General features: G+C 38.7%; 1 protein-coding gene across 4 annotated transcripts in view; it reads left to right on the top strand.

Moving 5' to 3' along the window:
• The first annotated feature begins 6,022 nt into the window (after positions 1-6,022).
• The window catches only part of ARMC2 (armadillo repeat containing 2), a 52,103-nt gene continuing 34,734 nt past the window's right edge, over positions 6,023-23,391 (top strand). Inside the window, exons 1-7 of one of the 4 annotated variants that reach the window (XM_087942476.1) lie at positions 6,023-6,112; positions 6,599-6,736; positions 11,634-11,855; positions 12,470-12,542; positions 13,993-14,164; positions 15,116-15,314; positions 18,943-19,019. In XM_087942476.1, the coding sequence (XP_087798602.1) occupies positions 6,714-6,736; positions 11,634-11,855; positions 12,470-12,542; positions 13,993-14,164; positions 15,116-15,314; positions 18,943-19,019 (766 nt within the window). In that variant the 5' untranslated portion in view covers positions 6,023-6,112; positions 6,599-6,713. Of the gene's footprint in view, positions 6,113-6,281; positions 6,456-6,598; positions 6,737-11,633; positions 11,856-12,469; positions 12,543-13,992; positions 14,165-15,115; positions 15,315-18,942; positions 19,020-23,391 lie in introns of those variants that run through there. The other 3 variants (XM_087942467.1, XM_087942478.1, XM_087942479.1) reach the window with 3 other exon arrangements.

The following is a 23,391-nucleotide window of genomic DNA, read 5'->3' as shown; positions in this document are numbered from 1 at the left end:
CTCTGCCGCGCGGCTCGGGGCCAGGCCTGAGCACCCGCGAGTTAAAAGGAAGCCGCAAGTTGCTGGGAAGTTGCTTGGGTGCTGGGAGCAGGCTTTTAAAGTGCCACCCGAGCAGGACCGCTGAGCCGGGAACGGGGCACCAAGGCAGGGCAAGGCTCCACCAGCAGCGGCCTAGCTTTAGGTGGCTCCAAGCAGCCCACTCCAAGCAGCCCGCCCGCCCGCCAGGCGGAACCCTTCCCGCTCCTCGGCCGGAAGACGCTCCGTCTGCAAACTTTGCCTTTGCAAAGTTTAAGCCTGGAAGCCCCGGAAAAAAAGGGGGATCGGCGGGGACTCACCTTCGGAGAGGTCGCACTCGAAGGTGATTTCGAACTCCTAGCCGAGGCCTTTGCAAAGTTCTTCTTTTCTTTCCTACCCCGAGAGCGCTCCGCACTGTTTTGCAGCTTTGGGGGCCACGCGGCGCGCAGGGCGATACGCCCACGCCCAGCAATTTTTTTTCAGGGGCGGGCGGATTGGACAGACCAACGGGCCGGATGTGGCCCGCGGGTAGGAGGTAGGTCTCTCAATCTAGGAATGAGTGTAATGGGTGCATAAGATGAAGATCTACAAAGCCTTTCTTGGTCATACCTGCCGCTTGCTCTTTAAGCAGGAGCTGCAGGTTCAAGAAAGCTCCAGACTGAGCATTAATCTCAAATGGAGAAGCATGACCCCATCAACAAAGACCCAACAATTCCCAGAAATAGAAAAAGTCCCCTCTCTGGTTTTTTCAGGATTGAGCTGAAGACTTGAAGACTCTTCTAGATTCTCTCAACTTTCAGATACAGGAACAAGTTTTTGACTGGATTGCTTAGGTCCTCCCTCCGGCGGTTGCCGGGCGGACTGGGCGCGTTGGGGCCGCCTCACCGGCCTGGGGGGGGCGGAGTTCCGGGAGAAATGGCTTTCCCCGAAAGCGCCGTGGGCTTCGGGGTTTTGCCGGAAAAGCTCACCGGGTCGCGGGCCCGCAACCGCGGCCTGTAGGCGTCCGCCGGGCCGGTGGGCCCGGTAGGTTGCACAGGATCAAATACCAGATTCTCCCTTGACAGTTGGTTTCATCTGTGGTTTGTTGAACAGGATGGGTGAGAGCATTGGGCAGTCCCACAAACGAGGGCTCAATCCTGATTTAATTTTCATCATTACATAATTTGCATCAGTTTGCATCACTTCTGTAAGCATATAAGTTTAACATTTTGCAAATGATATAAATCAACCCATAATTTATGATGTAAATTATGTCAGTTAAGTATTCATGCAAATGATATAAATTGATGCAAATGATCAAAATATGTTAATTATGACAATTTGGATTTAAGAGGCATTCTGTTTTTATGGAGGTCCCTTCCCAGGGGTGGGTTTCTACTGGTCCTGTCCACCTCTGTAGAACCGGTAGCTCTGAAGAGCAGCATAGAACTGGTTCTATGTCTGCTGATGTTTATGCCCACCTGCCCACCCGCTCTTACCTGATCTTTATTTCTTGATTTTTCAACTTCAGCTGCTGAACGAGGTATAGTTGCAGTTAGAAAAGCAAGAAAAGAGGGCTGTTTCAAAGGCTGCTTCTCTGCAGGCAACTGCTGATGACGAGTTACAGGCGAACGGCTCGCAGCCTGCAGGTAAGCTCGTAAATCCCGAACCGGTAGTTAACCCTGTCGTATCCCAGTCCTATCCCTTCCCCACAGTTGGTCTGTAAAATTGAGGTTTTAATGTAGCTAAATGTCCTTTTTATCATCTGCCTTCCATTTCTTTAAGCTTATTACTGCATATTCTTTTTCTGTGCTCTGCATAATGTTGCTTACTCCAGACAGTGAATAGTGCGGTGACTTAATATTAATAATAGAAAAGGCTTAATAATAGAAAAGATAAAAGGCTTCCCTACCTGTAATTTAAATTGCTGGAGCAAAGAAAGCTGAAGAGAAATCCAGTAGTGAAGCTTTTGCAGAAAACATTGTGCGTTCAGCATTAAATTACTATACCATGAGGTGCTACTGGACATGTCCCTATCCTTCCTGCTGATTACGAAGCTTTTAAGAGAATTCAGTTTTGTGTGAGGTCACAGCAGTATGCTGATAATCGCTAGATCCACCTCAGGCCAAGCTGAAAATGCTGTGGAAGTCCTGAACTCAAGCTTGGAGGCTGTGAAGATCTAAATCAGGGATCTCTAAAACTTTGCAACTTTTAAGATTTGTGGACCAAAACCCAAAATTCCCCAGTCTGGCCTAGATGGATAGAAACAAGTTAAATTTGGGATAGCAAGGCAGAATTACAGAAACATTTTGGCTCAGACACATCTTCAGTGATTATTATAAATGAGGTCACACCAAGGAACAGATTTGCACCTTGGGGGCTGTCCTACATGTTTAATTACCACAAAAACACTGATGGTGGCTGTGACCAGGGGAACTTTTGTTGGTGAAACAATTTTAGGTTTACTTGGACCAGTGGTGGGATTCAAATTTTTTTTACTACCAGTTCTGTGGGCGTGGCAGGGGAAGGATACTGTAAAATCTCCAGTCAGAGGTGGCATTTACCAGTTCCCCGAACTACTCAAAATTTCCACTACCGGTTCTCCAGAACTGGTCAGAACCTGCTGAATACCACCTCTGACTTGGACCCTGCATCATTGGTGACTGTAATTCACTCTCTCATTACTATATTATTAGGTGAATGGGGCTGCTTTTGAAAACAGCCCAGAAACTTCAAACTAGTTCCAACTGCAGTAGTTAAGACACTTGAGGATACTAACCACTGCAGGTAATCCTTATTTAATAATCAACCATGCAGGAACCATTTGAATTTACGATTTAACAGATTAACATAGTTGGAAGGTACCTTGTAGGTCATCTAGTCCATTGCCCATGCTGAACAAGTTGTAGGTATGACTAGTCCTTCTATTTACAACCTCGCAGTATCCCATAATCATGTGATTGTGATTCTCTACTTTCCTTGCCAGCTTCTGACAAGCAAAGTCAATAGGGAAGTCAGAAGGAAGTCAAAAACTTAATGACCTACACAGTCCTCAATAATGGCAACTGCTGGACATCTGTGTTCACAACTGCAGTTGTGGTTTTTGTTTTTATTTTTGATAAGTGGTTTGAGTTTCCAGTCTAATTGTTGCAAGAAATATCCTTCTGGGTTCAGTTCCAAGTGGGGAAGAAAGACACTGGAAACATGGTGACTGCTTGGAAAGATGGTTTAATGATGGACAGAATCACATGTCTTGGAGCTCCAAAGTGAAAAGGACGATCACATGCTTCAAGATGTTGGGTGGAGGAAAAAAAAAGGGGCAATATGCTGAGAGACCCTTAGTTTTATAGCCTCTGTTGGGCCCCACCTTCATGTTTCCTGTTCCTGTGTAAGAAATGTATCCCATTGGCTGTCAGACTCCCAGGGGCAGGGGTCTTAGCTAACTTAGTGGACTTTGTCCAGACCACATAGCAGATGGAGTGCTGGCTGATGCAATCTTCCCAGGCCAGGTGGTGAGATGGATAGAGGCCTTTGTTATGTAGAATATTCTGGCCCAATAATGGTCCAGTAACAAAGGTGGGGGTGAGCTTCTGCTTCTGATGTGAGTTTCTGCTTCTGAGTTTCTACTTGTCTTTTTAGGAGAAATATTCTGCCTTTTTAGTATATGCTAAAATATTTCATTTTCCTAGGAGAGGGGTGGGTTTTAACTTCCAACAAATTAGTGAAGACTGCCTGTACTGCAACCTAAAACCTCTTTGTTTAACAACGACTCTTTCAGTGACCATTTAAAGTGTACATGAATGAGTGGTACTTATGGCTGGTCCTCAAAGTTCCAGTAACCCTTGCACCTTCCCCCACCCACCAGCAGCCATTGCTGGCCAAACTGTACTTGCGCCATGCCTCCCCAGTCAACCATGTACTCTTCCCCATCCGGCAGCAGTCACTTACTTGCCTGCTGGCCTCCTTGTGAGCCACCTGGGTCTTGTTTAACAATACACAATCCTTGCTTAATGATGCAACAGGGAATGCCAGGATTGTTGTCACTGAGCAATGTGGTTATGTAATATACTTTATGACTTGCTCACTTAATGATGGAAATTCTGGTCCCAGTTACTGTTGTTAAGTGAGGACTATTTGTGTTTGCTGGTTATTTCATTAGCTCATTACACAGTGTTGGGGTTAGAGAAACACATGTCATTGTTAATTAGGGTGAGAAGCCTTAATGAAATTCTCATGGATTAGTTTCCAAGTTCTAATTTCCATTGTACGATCCTTTATACACGGACTTAAGAATATTGAACTGTAATCAGTTTCTGATTATGAAGTACTGTTTTTGCCTACAAAATTCTATACAGCTTGGCTTTAAAATACATGAAGGATCAAATATCCTGGAAGAAAACGATGAAAAAATCAGATCTGTATCATTGCCCATGAAGCCATCAGGATTCTCAAAGGAGTTACCTATTTATGTGTAGACGAGGGGTGGAAAGGATTGGAACTTCCTTTTAATTAAACAGTATATGTAAGGAAATGCGACTGCTAAGTGAGAAAATTATAAAGGAAAGCTAAGCACAAAAGTTAAAATTAACTCTTGAGTTTGACAGTTTAGAGAATGGAGAAAAGAGAAATAATGTGCTTATGAAAGAGGTTAGAGAAAGAGCCAAGAAAGCTTGGTGACTCTTACACAAAAGTGGTTCAATTAAATGTTACATTATTATAATCACAGGGAAAAGGTTCATGTTCATTATTTTGGCAGCATCATGGCATTAGACCCAGAGGTTTTGTCTGTGCCACCTCATAAGTAAGGGAATGTTTCTGGGGAGGATGCCAGAGAATATAATGAATCGTCCATTCGATGTTTAAAATGACTTTTGGAAAAAAAAAACACCTTTGGTTCCTACTCCAAAAAGTGCTTCAAAATTGAGCACTAAGAAAAAAAATTGTTCATCGCAGATGGTATTTAATTTCCTTTGTGATATCTCTTTAATTGAGAAGACACATGGATGAATATATCTGAGAAGTTATTAAAAAGGCAAGAAAATAATGTTCACTTTGTGACATTAGGCTTGGCTTGATTCCAGATTTTAATGCTTAGCATTGACTGGTGAAATCCAGTGAGATAAGCTAGTCATGAATAACTTATAACTTGCTGATTTTAGTGTGCTTGTTGTCTAGGTAGATGAATAAACCTGAATCCAACCTATGTAACTTGCATGTTAATGTTGATTTTCAATATTAATATTGTATAACTGATGTCTGATAGGAAATACTAATGGATTGATGTATAAAATTGACTTAATAATGTATGTGTCCTGTCCTATTGTTTCTCTTATTCTTCTTTTATTTTTCTTATATGTACCCATTTCATGTATTCACAACTATGTATACACTTATACTTATTATCTTGTAAACAATTGGCAAATCAAATAAATAAATAAATAAATGTATATCAATTTTAAATTCTGCTATTTTTTAAGAAAACAATCCCAATGTAAATAATATTTATGGCCACGCCTATAAACTTGTTTTAGGATAAAGCATTTTCATTAAATGAGAACACAGCCAACTGAATTATTTGCAAACTAGTGGATTAGCATGAAGCAGTCAGGCTTTATATGTGATTAAAATTAAAAGGGAAAACTATGTAATTCATATTTGGTACAAAGGTATCTACTGAGGTTTGGGCTGTGTAATGCTGGCTACAATATTCTATGGTCGCAGTTATGGCAATTAAAAGAGAGAGAAACCTTTATGGAAAAAAACAATTATAGACCCCAGATAGTGCTGCTAAAGTAATATTAAGAGTTATATAAAGGATATACAGTACTGTTCATCTTCTGAATATCTACTACTCGCGGCTCCCCTTTATTTGGGGGTGCACCACAAAATAAAAAGAGGACAAATTACAGGCACAGTACAGGCTTCACTTAATTCCACTGAGCATGCTCAGTCTCGGCTCGCTAGTTACCAATAGGGGAAGGGCAAAGGCGTCAATCGACGCTATTGGGCATGCTCAGCTTTTCTGAGTTTGCGCAGTATTTATTTATTTTTTAAAAGGGGGGGCTAATTTTCACGCTACACCGGCTACGGCGGGGGAAGAAAAGCAACTCTGCTTTGTGTACGTATTACGACCGGTCGTTTCTTGTGGCTTTCTCGATCGAAAGTTTTTTTTTCCCCCACCCCGCGATAGCTGTAAGTTAAGCAGCGAAGAATCAAGGGAAGGCTTGTAATGAAGGAAGGCCCGTGCGTGTACGGTTGCTATGGTAACGGGTCGCCGGGATCTTACCGCGCGGCGACTTGCATTCGGTTTCCCGCGCGTGGGTTGAGCGTGCGCGGGCATAAGTTGTGTGTCCCTTGCCATGGCCAGCGCGCGTTAGGAATCTGGCCGACCTACTATGTATGGCAGGTGCCTCTTCGCACTCTTCTCGCCTGTGAAACTTTGATGGGAATGACTGCTGTCGGTGAGATTCAGTGATTATTATACAGTAACTATCGGCTACCAGGACCCATCGATTCTTAGAAGATGATAAAAGTGAAATGCATAAATGAAGGGGCAGTCTCGGAAAGGAAGGCCCCTATTTATTTCACCTTTCTTCTCTTTTAGACGAATGCTGGAATCAACCTGCATTTCAACGTAATGCTTGTCAGTAATAGCTAATAGCGAGTTTGCAACAAAGCAAACGGCGAATGTGCTTTCTTATATCAGAAGTTAATGCAGTATGTACAACAGATACGTTGCCAGGTTAGTATGACAATGACCAGGCTCGCATAAGGTGCAGAAACACACCTAGCCAGCTACATTTTAGTCTAGCATCTTGCATGATCAGCTACTGAAGTTGTTTAGTTCACTGTCTTGTACAAGTCCAGAAAACTAAGTAACTTTTGATTCAGTTAACAGTGGGCTATAATATGTTGAGTAATTTGGGAATAATTCTGAGCCCATCTGTTGAACTTTTATGATATTTTCTTATCAAAACTAACGAAGTCCCATGCTGTTTAGGAAGTATATATGGGGCAGTTTCTTCAGGGATTAAGAATTTAATAGCCTGAGAGGAATATATATATAAGAAAAGGGCTTAAATAGAAAACCGATTTAAAACTATGATGGCTAGGAGAGCTGAATCTCATATTCTTTTAGTCACATGTGTCTTACTCACCTATTCTCCATATGCATCATAGTATCTTCCAGCTGTGTGGAGAATCAGAATTCTCAGTTCCCATGGCTATTGTTCAGATGTTTGCAGATTCTGAAGGTGTAAGATGGGGAACTGCCCTATGATAGTGTTTGCCATCTTCCTAAATCACAAAGTATGATTTATAAAGCACAGAAGCCAGAGTGAAATCAAATAATCTGCATTATGTCTTTTGATGACAATAGTTCACCATAACATCATATAACCTCCCCCCACATCCACAAACTCTAAGCACAGCACAGCACAGCACAGCACAGCAAGCATCCGTTTGCTTGTAAGTATCAGCGAGGGAAGCGAGGGAGAATAGAAGGGGTGCTGACCTTTTGGTGCTGACCTTACCTTAAATTTCTTACAAGGAGGGATAGGAATTTAGGTGATTATGTCATGAGTTTTCAAATGCTCCTTCAACTATCACAAGATGAAAGAAAGTTATGAACACAATTCTCCCTCTCAAGATGCTTTGGTTCTTTATAATCTGTGTCGATTTAAGGCCATGAGGTTTAACTTTCCATGCTATTTAACAAAGAGAGACTATTATCAATGGTTGGAAAAAAGGGGTGGAGATTAAGAATAGAATCTATTGCTAAGCAAATTAAATACCTGGACAACATGATGTTTATTAAGCACTAAGAAATGTAATTAATAAAAAATTAATAAAATCTATTAAAAAAACAGAGACTAAAAAAGAAAAGAAAAAGGTCATTTTGTTTCTATAATTCTTGCATTACAAAAAAACGATTATGGCTCAGAAATAAATTTCACCACTTGCTTGGCTTATCTGAGTTTGAAAACTCAACAAGGCTGTTAGTGCTTAAATAAAACCATCAGAGAATTTGGGGGCTGTAAGCCAGACTCGGGAATTTGAAAAACTTTGCAAAGAAAGGATGCTGTTGCCAATGAAACTGTATTTAAGCATCCTATAGTTACATTGACTCAAGGGCGTCTTTACTGTTGGCACCACACATTTCTAACCTAAACATAGACATGTCTCCATCTACTGAATTATTTTTGTGATGAGGAAATTAACACTTTATATATCTTTGCTTACTAAGAATCTTTTACTGTAATTTTGAACTGTACATAAGGAAAATATTTAGACCCAGGAGTGTTCTAATCTCTATTAGACAGATCACTGATGATGGGGAGTGGGTGTGTGTGTGTGTTATATGGTCAGCTGCCAGGGATGGTTTAGTTAATGTGAGCATGGGATTGTACTAGATGGCCTATAGCAACTTCTCCAGTGTATTCTTTCTATGTGTTGTGTTAACATTCATGATAGTGAAAACCATACAGGAGTACAATATAACTTTAGAAGATGGGCTGAAGATCCAGAAAGATCTTGAAAGACTAGAACACTGGGTCCTATACAACAAAATGCAATTCAAGTGGTGAGAAAAGTAAGGTTTTACAGTTAGGCAAGAAAAACTAAATGCACAGGTATAGAATAGGTAGTGTCTGGCTCAACAGCAGTAACTGTGAGAGGGATCTAGGAGTCCTAGTGGACAGCCACTTAAATATGAACTAGCAGTGTGCTGCAGGATACAGATTTATACTGCTTTGACAAGACTACAGTTGGAGTACTATATCCAGTTTTGGTCACCATGATACAAATTAAACAAATCAAGAATTAAACTGATTTCTGTTTTTCTAGATAGATATTCTTTAGGGATACCAAATGCCTAATAAGATCTAGTCATAATTCTGTTTAAATAAAATATATACCGTTTTTGATGCCAATTTACAAGCTGATTCTAAAAATCTATTGAACATAAAAAATAGTCTTTTCTGATGATTGAAGAATTACTATTTCAGCCAAAACCTTCTTGGGTTTCTGACTACTGAGTGCAGCTGGACAAATTAAGTTTTTCCAGGGCGGCTTGCTTTTATTCTGTGTTTCTTATTCATTATTTAAATGGTTGCTTAAATAATGTGCAAAATAATTAATTCAGAAGCTACAAACAGAAGAAATGGACAAAATCAAAGTGAATGGAATAGTTGTGTGAGTGGAGCTTTAAAAAAGGAAAGAAACAGCAAGGATGACTAGGAAAGTTATTTTCATAAATTCATTAGCAAGTAAACAGGAATGGATACAATATTACAACTAGATTTTAATATTTTTGTTACTTAAACATAATGCATTCCAGTGGAACTAGTTCATACACATTAGCTACAGAGGTTTGTGTGTAATCAAGTGCAGATATGTAAAACAAGCCAGCTACTCTGATGAAATATATATTTCTGCTCTCTGGGCTTGAAAAGAAAGGATTTGGAAACAAGAACTGCAGAAATTGCACTGAAATTGGAGGTTTTTTTTATGTCTTGCAAGTAACAAATCAAATATTCTAAATGGATTGCTGACTTAACACAGAAAGTAATTGATTTGGTGTGTTTTCTAAAAATTGTAAATTCACTAAAACAGGTTTCATTGATATATATACTGAAAGGGATCATAGTTATTTTTTTAAATTGATTGATTATTTTTCTAAGAAAAAAATGATACTAGCATTTTTCTTGACTAATATTTAAATACTAATCAGCAATGCTTATTTTCTGTTTAATAGCACTTATAGTGTTGCCTTCTTTCTTTTGAAACTAGATTTTTCTCTGTCGTTCAAATCCTGCTAAAATGTCATTATTGCATCAGTTACTAAAATATAAACTAATAGGAGTTTAAGTGCTTTTATAAAAGATATCAGTATAGTTTTCTTTCAGCTGAGAGAATTACCATGTTTGGCTGTGAGAGCATGTAATAGAGACGCTTTCAATGAGTGGCTTTTGTGTATCTTTCATCTTTGTAAAAAGATTTTCTGTGCTGCTTCTGCGTGGGCTTTTTGTCATTAAAGTAGGGCAAGAATAATTGTAGCTCCAGTATCAGAAGAAGCTTTGTATTAGCTGGAACAGTTGCTGTTTTTAATGCAGATTCAAAAACTCTTTATCTCTGAACAGTTCAGATGATCTGTAAACTTTCTTTAATAACATGCTGAGAGAGTGGATATGCTGGTTTGATTGGGCTTGTGGGTCTAAGTGATCTATAACAGGGTCCCCAACCGCCGGTCCAGCGGACCGGTACACGGGCCGCGAACAAGCCTTACCGGGCCGCTGGTTGCTGGCGCCGCCATCTTTTGGTAAAAAAGCAATTTTTCGTCAAAAGATGGCGATGGCGCCGAACGCTTCGGGTGAGCTTTTCCGGGTGAAGCCATTTCTACCCGAAAAAGCTCACCAGAAGCATAGCGCCGCCATTTTTGACGAAAATCACTTCGATGACGTCACCGGAAGTGATTTTCGTCAAAAAGATGGCGGCGCCAGCTGACTACCGGAACTGGGCGCTGCGGCGCCCAGCTGACGCCGGAACCGGGCCGCGGCGTCGAAAAGGTTGGGGATCCCTGATCTATAACATTTATTTGGGGGTATTAAGTATTTAGAAGACTTAAGATGACTTGCTGCTTTGCTACTTGTAAGACTTTCATCAAACTTTAGATGTGCAGTTATTATTTCTTACTTCAACTTCTAAGGCATTCTATTGTGTTTTTGTCTTATTAACTTTCTCCTGCTCGGCCCAGTTCTTCCACTGATAAGTGCAGAACAGCAAAAATCAAGATGTTTTCTTTTTTTGCATAAAGCATTAATATGAGAGAGAGAGAAAATGAAAGCCCAGAATTTTTCAGAAACGAGGTAAAGTTAGACAACATAAAGATATTTAAATGAGACCTTAAAAATCCTTAACATTATGATTAGCATTAATGGGGAACCTAGGAATCTGATCTGGCAAGTTTTCCATATTTTGATTAGATCGTATTTATTTAAATTAGCTCTACTATTGAATAGGTTCCAAAGATTGGAACAAAATTCCATAGGTTGCTGCAAAATGCAGCAATTATGCTTGTTAATTAATAAATATTATATTTTTATTCCAGTATGGAATTTTATTCCAAAATGGAATCTTCACTGATTCCATTTGCTTGTTGTTTTCCAGACTTAATTCTAAGGGTTGGTCTTAAGCTTTAAAGCTTTAATAGCTTAAGGCTCTAGTTAACTAATAGGCTGACTGTCTTGATATTCAGCTGTGAACCTGCCAGGGTCCAATTTTGTTTTATAAGCTCTATGTGCGTCAGATTGTTCAGAAATGATGTGTGTTTATTGTGTTATATATATCTTAGGTGCACTTGTTAATTTCTTGCTGAAGGATATTTATTACACTTGGAAGTCATATATCATATGTATATATATCAGAGAGTACTGTATTGGAGAATCCTGTCGTAGTATGGTTTTTGCTTATGCATAGACTAGACTGATTATGCTAATCTGTAGTGCAGACAGATGGCTAAGCAGCATGGACTAATGTCCAGTATATTTGGAACTACAAGAATTAGATGTACATTACTGTGTAATCTGAATTCTAAAAACTTACATAGGAAATATTCCTGTCTTTAATATTTTTCTGTGCAGCAATATGCAGTCTTCAAAGAACACAAATCTAGACTATTCAGGAGCATTCTATAAATCTTTATTACCTGTCCAGAAGACTAGTGCTGAGATCATAAATGAAGCACGAAGTACACTAAGGACGTTAAGAACTCAAAGGCCATTTACACCAAGAGATGAGCGAAGGAAACTTTTTGGTTCCACCTCTTCAAGAACACCTGAAAATAGACCACCTTCTGCTTTTAGGTAGGAAAAAAAAGTGGGGGATACCCTTGTTCATACTGAATGAAGGCTTGAAACTTACTTGAATATTTTCATAATTTTCAATTAAAAAAAAACAATTATGCAGTTATCCATATCTTATTACGGCATAGATCCTCTAGAAATATTTAAAATTACTCACTTCTAAAATGAAAATTCCAATCCAAAACCATTACTAGGTTTGTGTGTAAGAAGCTAAAGCTGCTGCAATATACTAGTTAAAACTCTCTTTTTTCTGTTGGTTTTGTGATTCCATCAACAATTGCTTATACAGGAGATGCTTTGTCACTGAATGGCTAACCACAGTAATTATTAATCACCACACACAGAAGGGACCAAAACAATAACAGCGTTAATTCTTCCACTGAATTTACCAGCTAGGAATCTATGAGATAAAATTTAAAAAAATGTTTTTCTTTATAACAAAGCATTTTTTATCCTTTACATACTATTCCCAGAAAGAAGTTTAAGGTAAATTAAACAACTTGGCAGTAAAAATATTTTCACTGCATTAGTGACACACAGAAGGAAATCGTTTGGTGGAAAAAACACAAACAGCTGTGTACACATTGATTATTATGATTTCTTTTTCATTCTAGTCTCCATTCTTCAAGCTTTGAGTCAGTTGAATCAAGACCTGTCTCTTGTGCACGCCTCAGCCCACTGGACCATGTGCGTATTTATTTTTGGCAATGCTTATACACTCTATGCCCAATTAAATCTTGACACTAAGAAAACCTGCAATTTGTAGGGATTATGTAGCTTGATGCTTAAACCTACTGCCATAGTCCACTGGGGATTTTGTCATCTGCTCAAGATTGTGACGTAGCTGGGGTTATGCATCAAGGGGAAGGTACTCAGGTCACAGGAGGAGCAAAAAAGATTGAAGAGTTGCCATCTTACTGCTATTACCAGGCAATAAACTGTAGGTTCAGAACAGGAGAGAAAATTTGCAATTTGAGAACAGAAAAATATATTCTATAATTAGCCTATAGCAGGGGTGTCAAACTCAAGGCCTGGGGACCAGATCCAGCCCGCGGAATGCTTAGATCTGGCCCGTGGGCCCACCCTGGAAACAGCAACGGACCGGCCCTCAGTGCCTCTGCCAGTGAAAAGGGAGCTTGGGAGCCCCTCCCTGGCCTCCCCAAACTCTGTTTTCGCTGGTAGAGGGCTACAGGAGGCCACTCTGACCAAACACAGACCCCGGGAGGGCTGACGTGGCCGAAAATAGAGTCTTGATGAGTGACATTGAGCGGGCCATTCCCATCCTGGCCATGCCCCCCCCCCAGGTCAAACCCAACCCTGATGCAGCCTTCAATGAAATTGAGTTTGACACCCATGGCTTATAGCAACCAGATAGTTCATATCTAGGCCAAAATAGGGCCCTTAGCTATCAGTTGCTATAAAAGATATAGGATACTTTTTTTGTGGCCATTGGCTTCCCCAGTGATGATGGTGGGTAGGCTAAAGAATGCCCTTGTTCAGGAGAAAAAAACCTGAGTTCCACTCCTTTGATTCAAAGAGCAACTGCACCTTTTGTTAATTGTGTGATTCAAGCATGAGGGTCAAGAAGATAGCTTCAGCTCAGAAGGACTAAATATTGGTTCTTGCATTTTTGGAGGATGCAATCAATAAAACACTTAGTTATAGAGTATTTAAGTCTTGAGCTGTGATCCTACCCTCTGCTGGAAGCCAACTGCTATTTTTCTCATTTTGAGATTTTTTTACAAGCATTTCCCACCCATATCATTTGCATTCATAAATGCCAGGATTTTGTTTTATAAATGGAAATTCTTGAAAAAGTGAATTTGGTGTGCATTAACACATTTTGTCATTTTTACCCAATATACTAGGACTATGGCATATATCATGGAAATGATATGAGAAATGCTTGCAACCTCTCCCCTCCCCCCGGAGAAATAGCTTTGCGTGTTTGAAATTAATAACATGACTAATGTCTAAGCTTTTTACAAAATTTATTCAATACAGTCTTTTTTAGTTTTGGTTCAAATCCTGTCAGGTCCAGTGTAAACGTTTGTGAGAATATCTTCTAAGGAATTAGGAATTTGCACTCCTGTGGTTGAATTGTTCATATGCTACATTAAATTTTGTTTTGTAACAGAAGCCAAAATTACTGTCATCAGCCTCTAATTATGAAGACGATTGCGTTTCCCCACCTTTATCACCAGTGGATTCAGAGGAGATCAGAAAAGTCAGCAAAGCTCGTGCAAGATTGTTTAAAACTGTTTCCTGTGGAAATCTGCTTCCAGATAAACTATTTCTTCCCAATGACTGTAAGAATACTAATCCATAACTTTCTCTATAACACAAATCCCTTTTTAAAATAATGAAGGTAGCCTTTGAATATGAATCTAAATCTCACTCTTCTATCAATAAACATATTGCCGATTTAATCAATGCAACTCTACATGTATTTCCATCTTAGAAGTAAGTGCCATTTAATTTAGTGAGATTCACTCCCAAGTAATGATGCATATATGATATTATAATCTCCGTATATTTGTTTGAGCTTTAAATTAGATATCAGTCCATTATGCTTTCAGTCTAGTGAATGATCTTGCTAGAAAGGGATAAAGACAAGCCTCTTTAGGAGGTTTTGCACGGTTGAAATTTTATTGAATGTTTGTAACAAACACTTCAAACATTTATATTTCTTTCAAAAAAAATCTTTGATGTAAGGAAAACCAATCACCTGTATTCTTTATAAAGGTACATTATGTGCAGGCAGTCCTGGACTTAAGGACTGTTCAGAGTTATGACAGACTTTCCTGGAGGTATTTAAAACCCAGTTTTAAAGTTCTGATGGCAACTCTTCTCCCCCTCTCCCTCCCCAGTCACATGACCACATGTTGGGTGCTCTGCCCAAACTTACAGCCATTTGCAGCATCCCATGGTCATGTGACTGTTTTTTAACGATGTAGTTTTACTGAAAATCAGGATTTACTTTGTTTTTTGACAAAATCAGCCTATTGGTTCACTTAACAATGGCATCGTACATTTAATGACCACCACCAAAATTGAATCAGTCACTTGGATGGCCTGATTTTTGACTTTCGTGATTTATGGGCAGACTCCATTACAGTTGTCAGGTTGAGGACAACCAGTAGTTCTCTTCAAGCTGACAGCAAATACATGAACAACTGTATTTCTGAACAGATGTTGTTTTTCAGTCTCAAAAGCTATGTTTTACCTAGTGAGAATATTGCAAGTTTTGTTTAATGCAGGTAAGAGGCTGTATTTTGAAGAGCAATTTATTCCAAGGAGTGATCATGAAAGTTTTTCACAAAAGCTGCCTGTCCAGTTCAGCCTCAGGGATGCCTGTCTTCCACTAACTTATACAGACCATCATAATAAGACAGTAGGAGAAAATTTTCCCTCACAAATGAGAAACATACCATTTCCAGCACAATTCAGCAGGCAAAGGTCAGTATTTTTTTTTAACTTTACCATTTTCTCCACATATATTGTCCTGGAATAACATTCTCCCAGAGATTTGCATGACTCCCAACTTACCAGTTTAAATGTACTAAAAACACATTTCCATAGGCCTTTAGGTTAGAGTAAAACAGGATCGGGATGGGGTGTTATCTATTTTTATCTCTCTGGGTGGAGGTGAGAATTAGCTACTGTTTCTCCTGGATAACATGTACTTTGGAGTTTTATTTCAAATTTAACTTTTTTCCTGTGTAAAGTTGCCAAGGGTTGTAGAAGTTGGGTGGTCTAGAATTTGAAATATAAATAAATAGATAAATAATTTTATATCCAGCATCCTATACAAAAATGTCTCTAAGTTACTTTCAAATATACGATAAGAATTAAAAGCAATAAATTAAGAATAGTATTTTTAAAAAATGCTATACAGCAGGGTCCCCAACCGCCGGTCCGCGGACCGATACCGAGCTTGGAACAACTCTTACCGGGCCGCTGGTTGCTGGGCGCCGCCATCTTTTGGTAAAAGTGCTTCCGGTGAGCTTTTCGGGTAGAAAGCTCACTGGAAGCACTTTTCATCAAAAAAGATGGCGGCACTCCAGCTGATGAGCTTTTCCGGGTAGAAAGCCATTTCTACCCGAAAAAGCTCACGGAGCATTCACGCCCGCCATCTTTTTGGACGAAAAGTGCTTCGGTGAGGTCACCGGAAGCACTTTTCGTCAAAAAAAAGATGGCGGCGCCCAGTTGATGCTGCAGTACCGGGCCGCGGCGCCAGCTGATGCCGGTACCGGGCGCGGCGTCAAAAAGGTTGGGGATCCCTGCTATACAGGAAAAACAAACAGGAAGAAAACTTCCTCCATATGGAAGAGGCCAAGATCAAGGGAAGGTATAATTATGGACAGATCAGGAATGTAAACAAACAAGTAGAAGTGGCTTTTAGACTCTTGTCAGTTAATGTCTGGATCAGTACGGTCGGGCCATCAAGATATCTAGTTCCAAGTTGGTTAGGTTCTTACATGTCAAAAGCAAAACTTTAAATTTTGCTTTACAAGCCAGTGTACTTATTTCAGCAGAACTACATACCCAATTGCTCCATTGTAGTTGCAGCTTTAGCTTCTGGCTCAGTTACAAGAGTAACCACATATAGAGCCGGTTATAGCCGTTTAAGTTCGAAATTATCAAAACAAGGACATGAATAGCTGTTGGTGTTCAGGAAAGGACAAACTAGTTGATATACCAATTGAAGCTGGCAATAGCTGCTGCCCCCTGCTCCCCAGCTTACACTGGGGTTACTTCAGGGTGTACAATTACAGTGTTGATTCTAGGACCTCTCGGATCTCTGTTCTTCCTGAGCGAATGCATAGGATTGAGGCCTGAGTGGCAGCTATATAATTTCGTTATATGCTTTAAAATAATTTGAATGCCATAGTGTGCAAAAAAGTCCAGAATGTCCCCAAATTTGTTTTTATTCATTGTATATAGAAACAATTAGTTCTTTGTACCCAAGTGAATAATTGGTTGCAAGAGGATTGGCATATACTCTTCTTTATAATTGCTAAGAGTGAACCTCTTGCAGATTGATAATAGTTAAATGTACTTATTTGTTTGTATACTTTTGTATTTTACATTTTAGAATTACATCAGTTTGTTGTAGTTATCTGTACCTAATCTAATTAAGCTCTTTCAACATATTTTCACCTTTCCTTGCTCTTTTTAAGTTACTTGTTTAAATGCCACAATTGTTTAAGCTTAATTCACTGACAGTATTAGTTGTACCAGTAAACTATAAAATCTTAGGTGCATGTCTTTTTAAATATAGAATTTATACCTGTAGATAGACTAGGTTAAATGATACATCTCTAATGTTAAATGTCTCTACTTCAGATAATATCCTTAGGTTATAACTAAAATAATTCATATAATGTTAGTGCCTTCTGCACACATGTTAGTTTTCTTCCCTATTGCTCCATACCCTACAATAACATTTGAGGCATTAATATTTAACCGATTCTAAGAACTATTTTACAACTTCATGGGTATGTAGGTGATAAATGTTGCTTATTTAAACAGTTCCCATGAAATACTAAGACAGTCCCTAATGAATGGTTTTAAATCAATTTAGAAATAAACATTTTAAAATTAAGAATTTTCTATAATAGATACGCATTATCCTCATTTCCAAACTTCCCTGAGATAAATCAAGGGCCTTTTTAATGAAAATGTTTTGCTTAAGGCTGACAAGTAGAATTGGAACTCCATGTAGGTTTTTCACTTTTCTATACATTTCAAAGTAAAACTGGAAAATGTCTTATTTGTGGAAAAAAAAAAAAAGGATCAGAGTTTAAAACTTTTTAAAGCTAATGTTAATACCTAAATGTTGCATTTATATCAACTGCTGATCAACTGGACTAATATTAGTGTTTATGGAATGTAAGGTTTCCATGTTTTGTTCTTTATCCCGTGCCGATTGTATCTGCTCAGACTTAGAAGCTCGTCAGTTTTTATGTTCAGTAATGATGACCTCTTGTGGTATGATTCTTTTACTGCAATACAGATAGATTAAATTTAAAACTCTGCATAAAAGTGTGTTAAATGCATTGTGTAAAAAAAATGAAACCAATGCATTTAATATTAAATTATTCATAAAAGAAGAAGCAGTTTCATTTCTGATATAAGGAAGTCTAAGAAGGTAGAAGTCTAAGAGGAGGTAAAATATTTTGTCTTTTAACCCATTTATATTTCCTATTAATTAAAAAAAAATACATGTGGCATATAGGATTGGGTATTGTTTTCACGACTTTGACCAGTGGATATAAATAAACGCTCAATTTCCTTTCCTCAGTTTATCCAGGGGGAGAGCAAACAGACTTCTCCTTTCCTTTCCAGCTGATCCCAAAACTGGTTGTGGTGAGACAATTTAGCTTGAGAAACAGGTGGTTTGGCCGCCCACTCATTCTCAGTGCTGTATCAACTCTTGGTAGAGTGTGCTAAAAACAAACCTCTTGGGAGCATTGATCATCTAATTGTGAGTTGCAGTTATCTGTAATGAGTGTTGCCATCCTCTGACCAAATTAGATTACAGGAGATTTCTTTGATTTGCAAGAGAAAACTCTTTAATCCAGGGGTGTCAAACCCTTGTCGTCATGTCATCATCACGTGATATATCACAACTTTTTTCCAGGAGGTGAGCGTGGCCAGCACATGACACATCTGACCCACAGGCCGCGAGTTTGACACCCCTACCTTAATCTATCACAAAGTTATTAAATTACTTGCAGCAGTTGGTCACAGCAGTTGATTAAAAGTTATGATAAATAATTTGTATAAATGGAATAAAAGATATTGATGAATATCCCTGCTCAATTTGTTTAGCAATTGGCATATGAGAGGAAGAGTGTGTGTGCAATTTTGGTTCCTGAGGAAATCCAAATTGTTTGGATGCAGAGAGATCTAGTAGCATAGTTTGTGGCAAGATCATCAATGTTAAAAAGAGCTCTCTACTTAGTAAAATGCATTCCCAGTTTAGTGGATGAAAGGTCAGAGTAAATATTATACATGTATTCATAATTTTGATAGCTTTTGGCATTTTTTTAAATTACTGCTAATTTCCCCCCCTTTTTAGTGACCAGTTTAATAGACAAGAGTCTCCTTTATCATATCCAGACTATACTGAAATGACTAAATCTGCAACTAAATCAGGTACATGTCACATACTTAGCCCATATATAATTTTTCATTGTAATGTAATGATAAGTGAATGAGCCTTGGCAAGCCAGAGCAAAGCTTCAGTCTTCAGTACTCTTCCCATGTGTCCAAAAGGAAAGAAATAGAATTTGACTTAACCTAATTGTTCACAAGTCCTGGTTTGTCATAACATACAAAGCAGGAATTATGTTGTTAAGCATTTGATAAAATAAAACTAAATGTTAATTTAATTACATTTAATTTTGGCTTGCTCAAGCTCATTTGTGTTGGATATCTTAAGTTAGATATCTTGACTCCTGGAGATTCTATTGACAATTACCCTCCATCGTGTGATGTGTTCCTGGTGTCGATCCACAGGTATTGTTTGGACATTCCAGGGTTATCTCTGATTTCATCTATCTACTTTGCCTTCCTATCTTCTACATCTCTCAACTTTACCAATTTAGTAATTTTATCTAGTTTCATCCTCATTTCATCCTCAGCTATCATTGCATGCCCAAGATTGAGTTTCTACTTGGTAATTATTGCCTCAGTGGAATAGTCTGTCAGTCTTTCTTCCAGCATGGATTGATTGGGTTTTTCTTAGTCTGGGATATTCTTCATATCTTTGAATCAGATGTCTACCTTTTTCATTATTTTTTTACTTCTAAGAGACTGATTTTATTTATCAGATTTATCGGCGTATAACACGCACAGGCGTATAACACGCATCTTCATTTTAAGAGGGAAATTTCAGGAAAAAAATTAAATTTCTAAATAAAAACTTTGAAGCAAAATAAGGGTAGCTCAGAACTTTTTTTTTATTAATATTATTACCACGTATAAGGTAAATCAGTGGTCCCCAACCTTTTGTACCAGGGACCGGTTTCAAGCAGAAAATTTTTGCAAGGAGGGGGAAGAGAAGAGAAGGAGGCTTCGCTCTCTCGCTGCTCCACCATCCAAGGAAGAAACTGCTTCAAAGAGCGGGGGGGGGCTTTTCCTGTCGCCGCAGCTATTCCGAGCGCCTGCTTGTTTCACCCCACTCCACCATACGCTTCAATCCACAGTGTCCCATTCTGCCTGCCTGCCTGCCTGCCTTAGTTTCTGGTTGTTTGGGAGCAGCTTCGGCTGAGAATAATAACTATCGCCTCTTTTACTCAGCCGAAGCTGTTCCGATTCAACCATTAACGAAGGCAGGCAGGCAGGCAGAACGGAGCACTGCGGGCGGGTGGGCGGGCGGACGGGGTGGGGTGGGGGAGAAACAGGCGCTCGGGAAGCTGCGGCGACAGAAGCCCCCCCACTTCTTTGAAGCAGTTTCTTCCTAATGCTGGTGGAGGAGCGAGAGAGCGACTGAGAGAGCTGACCCAGAGAGAAGGACAGGCTTCGGTTGCTTCCTCCCTCCCCTTCTTTCATTTGTGTCCTTGATCCCGATCCCAGCAGCATTCACCGAAGGCTTCTTAACATTATATCGGCGTATAACACGCATACATCATTTGCCCCCTATTTTCAGGGGGGAAAAAGTGCGTGTTATGCCGATAAATACGGTAATTTATTTAAATGTTTAATTATTCTTTAATTATTTAATTATTCTGCTGTGTGTTGGCATAAAAATATACATAGTTGTCATGATGTTTTATAAAAGTGCCATTGCTTTTTCCTAGAAATAGTCTCTTTATTTCTTTAGCATATTGTTCAGCTCAGGAAAACAATTATATACTACGTTCAATATTTACATTCAGTTACGAAAGCTAAGCATACTGGTTAACATTGCTTTTGTGAATATTTTACATTAATACAGATTTTTACCTTCCAGTGTATACTTTCCTAGTTAAGTTTTAAAAATCTTATTTATTTTTAGTTTTGTGGGTGTTATTCACAAAAATCCAGCTGCTAGTGCTTTAGCGTCCAGTTTGAATTTAGTGTGGCCAGCCAGTTTGATGTAGTGGTTAAGGTGCTGGCCTAGAAACAAGGAGACTGTGAGTTCTAGTTCTAGGCATGAAAACCTGCTGGGTGACTTTGGGCCAGTCGCTCTTTCTTAACCCAACCCACTTCTCAGGTTTATTGTTGTGAGAAAAATAGGAGGAGAAAGGACTCTTAGGTATGTTTGAAGCTGTGAATTATAATAAAGGTGGGATAACAATTTAATAAATAAACATCCCCCAAAAATTTCCCAGTCATAGAATGATGTTGGCTCCTTGATATTTTGGACAGTTAAAGGTGCTGGATGAGTGCTGCACATGTAATAAAGACTAACATAAATAAGATTTTATTCTTCGATCATACTTTTTCAAGTGAAGTTTTTTCATGAAGCTGAAAGCTTATGATTCACTAGACATTTTTTGTATAATGTTTATATTTCTTCTGGTTTAGATATCTTTGTTTGTGAGAGTCCAAGGTAAACAAAAAATAATATATGATGGTACGTCATGTACAAATTATTGGAAGGTTGATCCTTAGATTTTTATTTGCCCTGTGAAATTGGCAGACATGGGATGAAAAACGAGGTGCTTGAAGCTTGGAGACAGTTTTTAATTAAAAAGATGGTTTAATTCTGCAAATTGATTGCATAATTATTGGGCAAAGCATTGGAATTAATCTAGCAGTGGGAGATTATATTGATTAGAATGAATAAGCTTGCTTAAAATTTATCACAGAATAGAATCAATCTTTGTTATATTGCAATATGATGAGAATTGTACACAGGATTGCAATCACCCAGTGGTTTATCTGTGGAGGACTTAGAAACCATGGTGTTATAAAAATTCTAGTCCTTAGTTGAGAAATTATATCAAAATGATATTGGGGATTTGTATTCCATTCTACTCCATTAAACAACATAATATCATGAAGTTCCATTGTATCCCTCATGTTTGTCGACATCTACCTAAAACCCTTAAGATTAATCATCCAGAAATTTGGATGTACAAAGTATCATTAGTTATCATCCCTAGTGTCTAGAGATGGAGAAGGTGGCTAAAATGAGACTTAAATTGGCTCCAGATGCAGCTATATAGAATCTGGGATCCCAGCACTAGTATAGTCAAGGAAAACTTTGAGTATGTCTTACATGTCCCTTCTAGGAATTGCTACCACCAATTATAACGTTAATATGACTTAAGGAGAAAATTATTAAATGCACAAGGACTGCTATACATCAGCCTGCTTTTACAGTTCATAAATTTCACTTGGTCAGATGAGATGGTCAAATGTAGAAAATTAAGCTATCAGTGCTGGCTACTGGTGCATTTCTAGTCCCAATTAAAACCAATGGTTCATATTTGAAGCAATAAACAGTTTAGACCAAGCAGGTTTTCATCTTTATAATCTGTTAGTTAAAAAGGATTTCCCAGAAATTCCTCCTGCCTACTTCTCAAACAGATACAGAGTGATAAGACAGCTTGAGCACAAAAACAGGCGGGGTTGGGGAGGCTTTTTAATATAGCTGTTCCTTACTGATATATCACAGAAAAATTGCTATGGACTCTCTTTTTTATTTGCCTTTAGTCTTTTGTGGAACCCTGGGGTTTGAAGAAACTTGCATTATACCATCATGATCCTGTTGTTTTATTAGCAACAATTACATTTATGTTGTAGAATCTGCCAGGTTGTCTTTTATTACTAATTTCATTAATGTTTGTTTTTCACTGAATTGAACTTTATTATCTAAGAGTGGTCTCCCCACCCCCCACACATGTGCTTTTATTCTTAAATTGCTTACTTGGGGGTTATGGGAAACCATAAGCACGAGCATTTTACTACCTTCCCTTTTATGTTCCTCATATCCGTTAGCACTCACTGCTTTTTAGTAAACTCTTTCCCCACCTGTACATGATATGGTTATGTTGCATTACCAAATTTGGACTGTCTTCTAACTCTAAAAACACTAGTTGGAAGAAGTCGGGTAGGAGCCAATTATTTTTTCTGTCTTGCATTGAAATGTCTTGTTAGTCACAAGTCAGAGAAGAGAAGCAATAAAGCGCTTCGTCCAGTAGAACCTGTTTGTCTTTCCCCAAAAAAATCATGCTGAACCCCGCTTGACAGAATTCTAATTGGGCTGGCAGTGATCGTGAGATAATGGCTTTGCCCATTGTTGTAGATGGCCCGAGTTGGTAGAAGTAAGCATTTACAGGTAGTCCTCAACTTACAATAGTTCATATAATGACTGTTCAAAGTTACAACGGCACTGAAAAAAATGACTTATGACCGTTTTTCATAGTTACAACCTTTGCAGCATCCCCACAGTCATGTGATGAGAGAGAGAGAGAAGTATTGATTTTCCTTATTCTGTCAGTAGCTTTTGATGCTATTGGTTTTGTGTGTGTCTCTGTGTGTGTGTTTATAGCACTTGAGGGAATTGGGAATGGAAGGTATCACGGTTACCTTTCTA

This window comes from Notechis scutatus, chromosome 1 (assembly GCF_049901735.1).
Source record: "Notechis scutatus isolate UNSWTSFEM ecotype Mainland chromosome 1, rNotScu1.2, whole genome shotgun sequence".
In the NCBI taxonomy this organism is placed as follows: Eukaryota; Metazoa; Chordata; class Lepidosauria; order Squamata; family Elapidae; genus Notechis; species Notechis scutatus.
The sequence above is the reverse complement of the archived record's forward strand: the minus strand, read 5'-3'. Positions and strand labels throughout refer to the sequence as shown.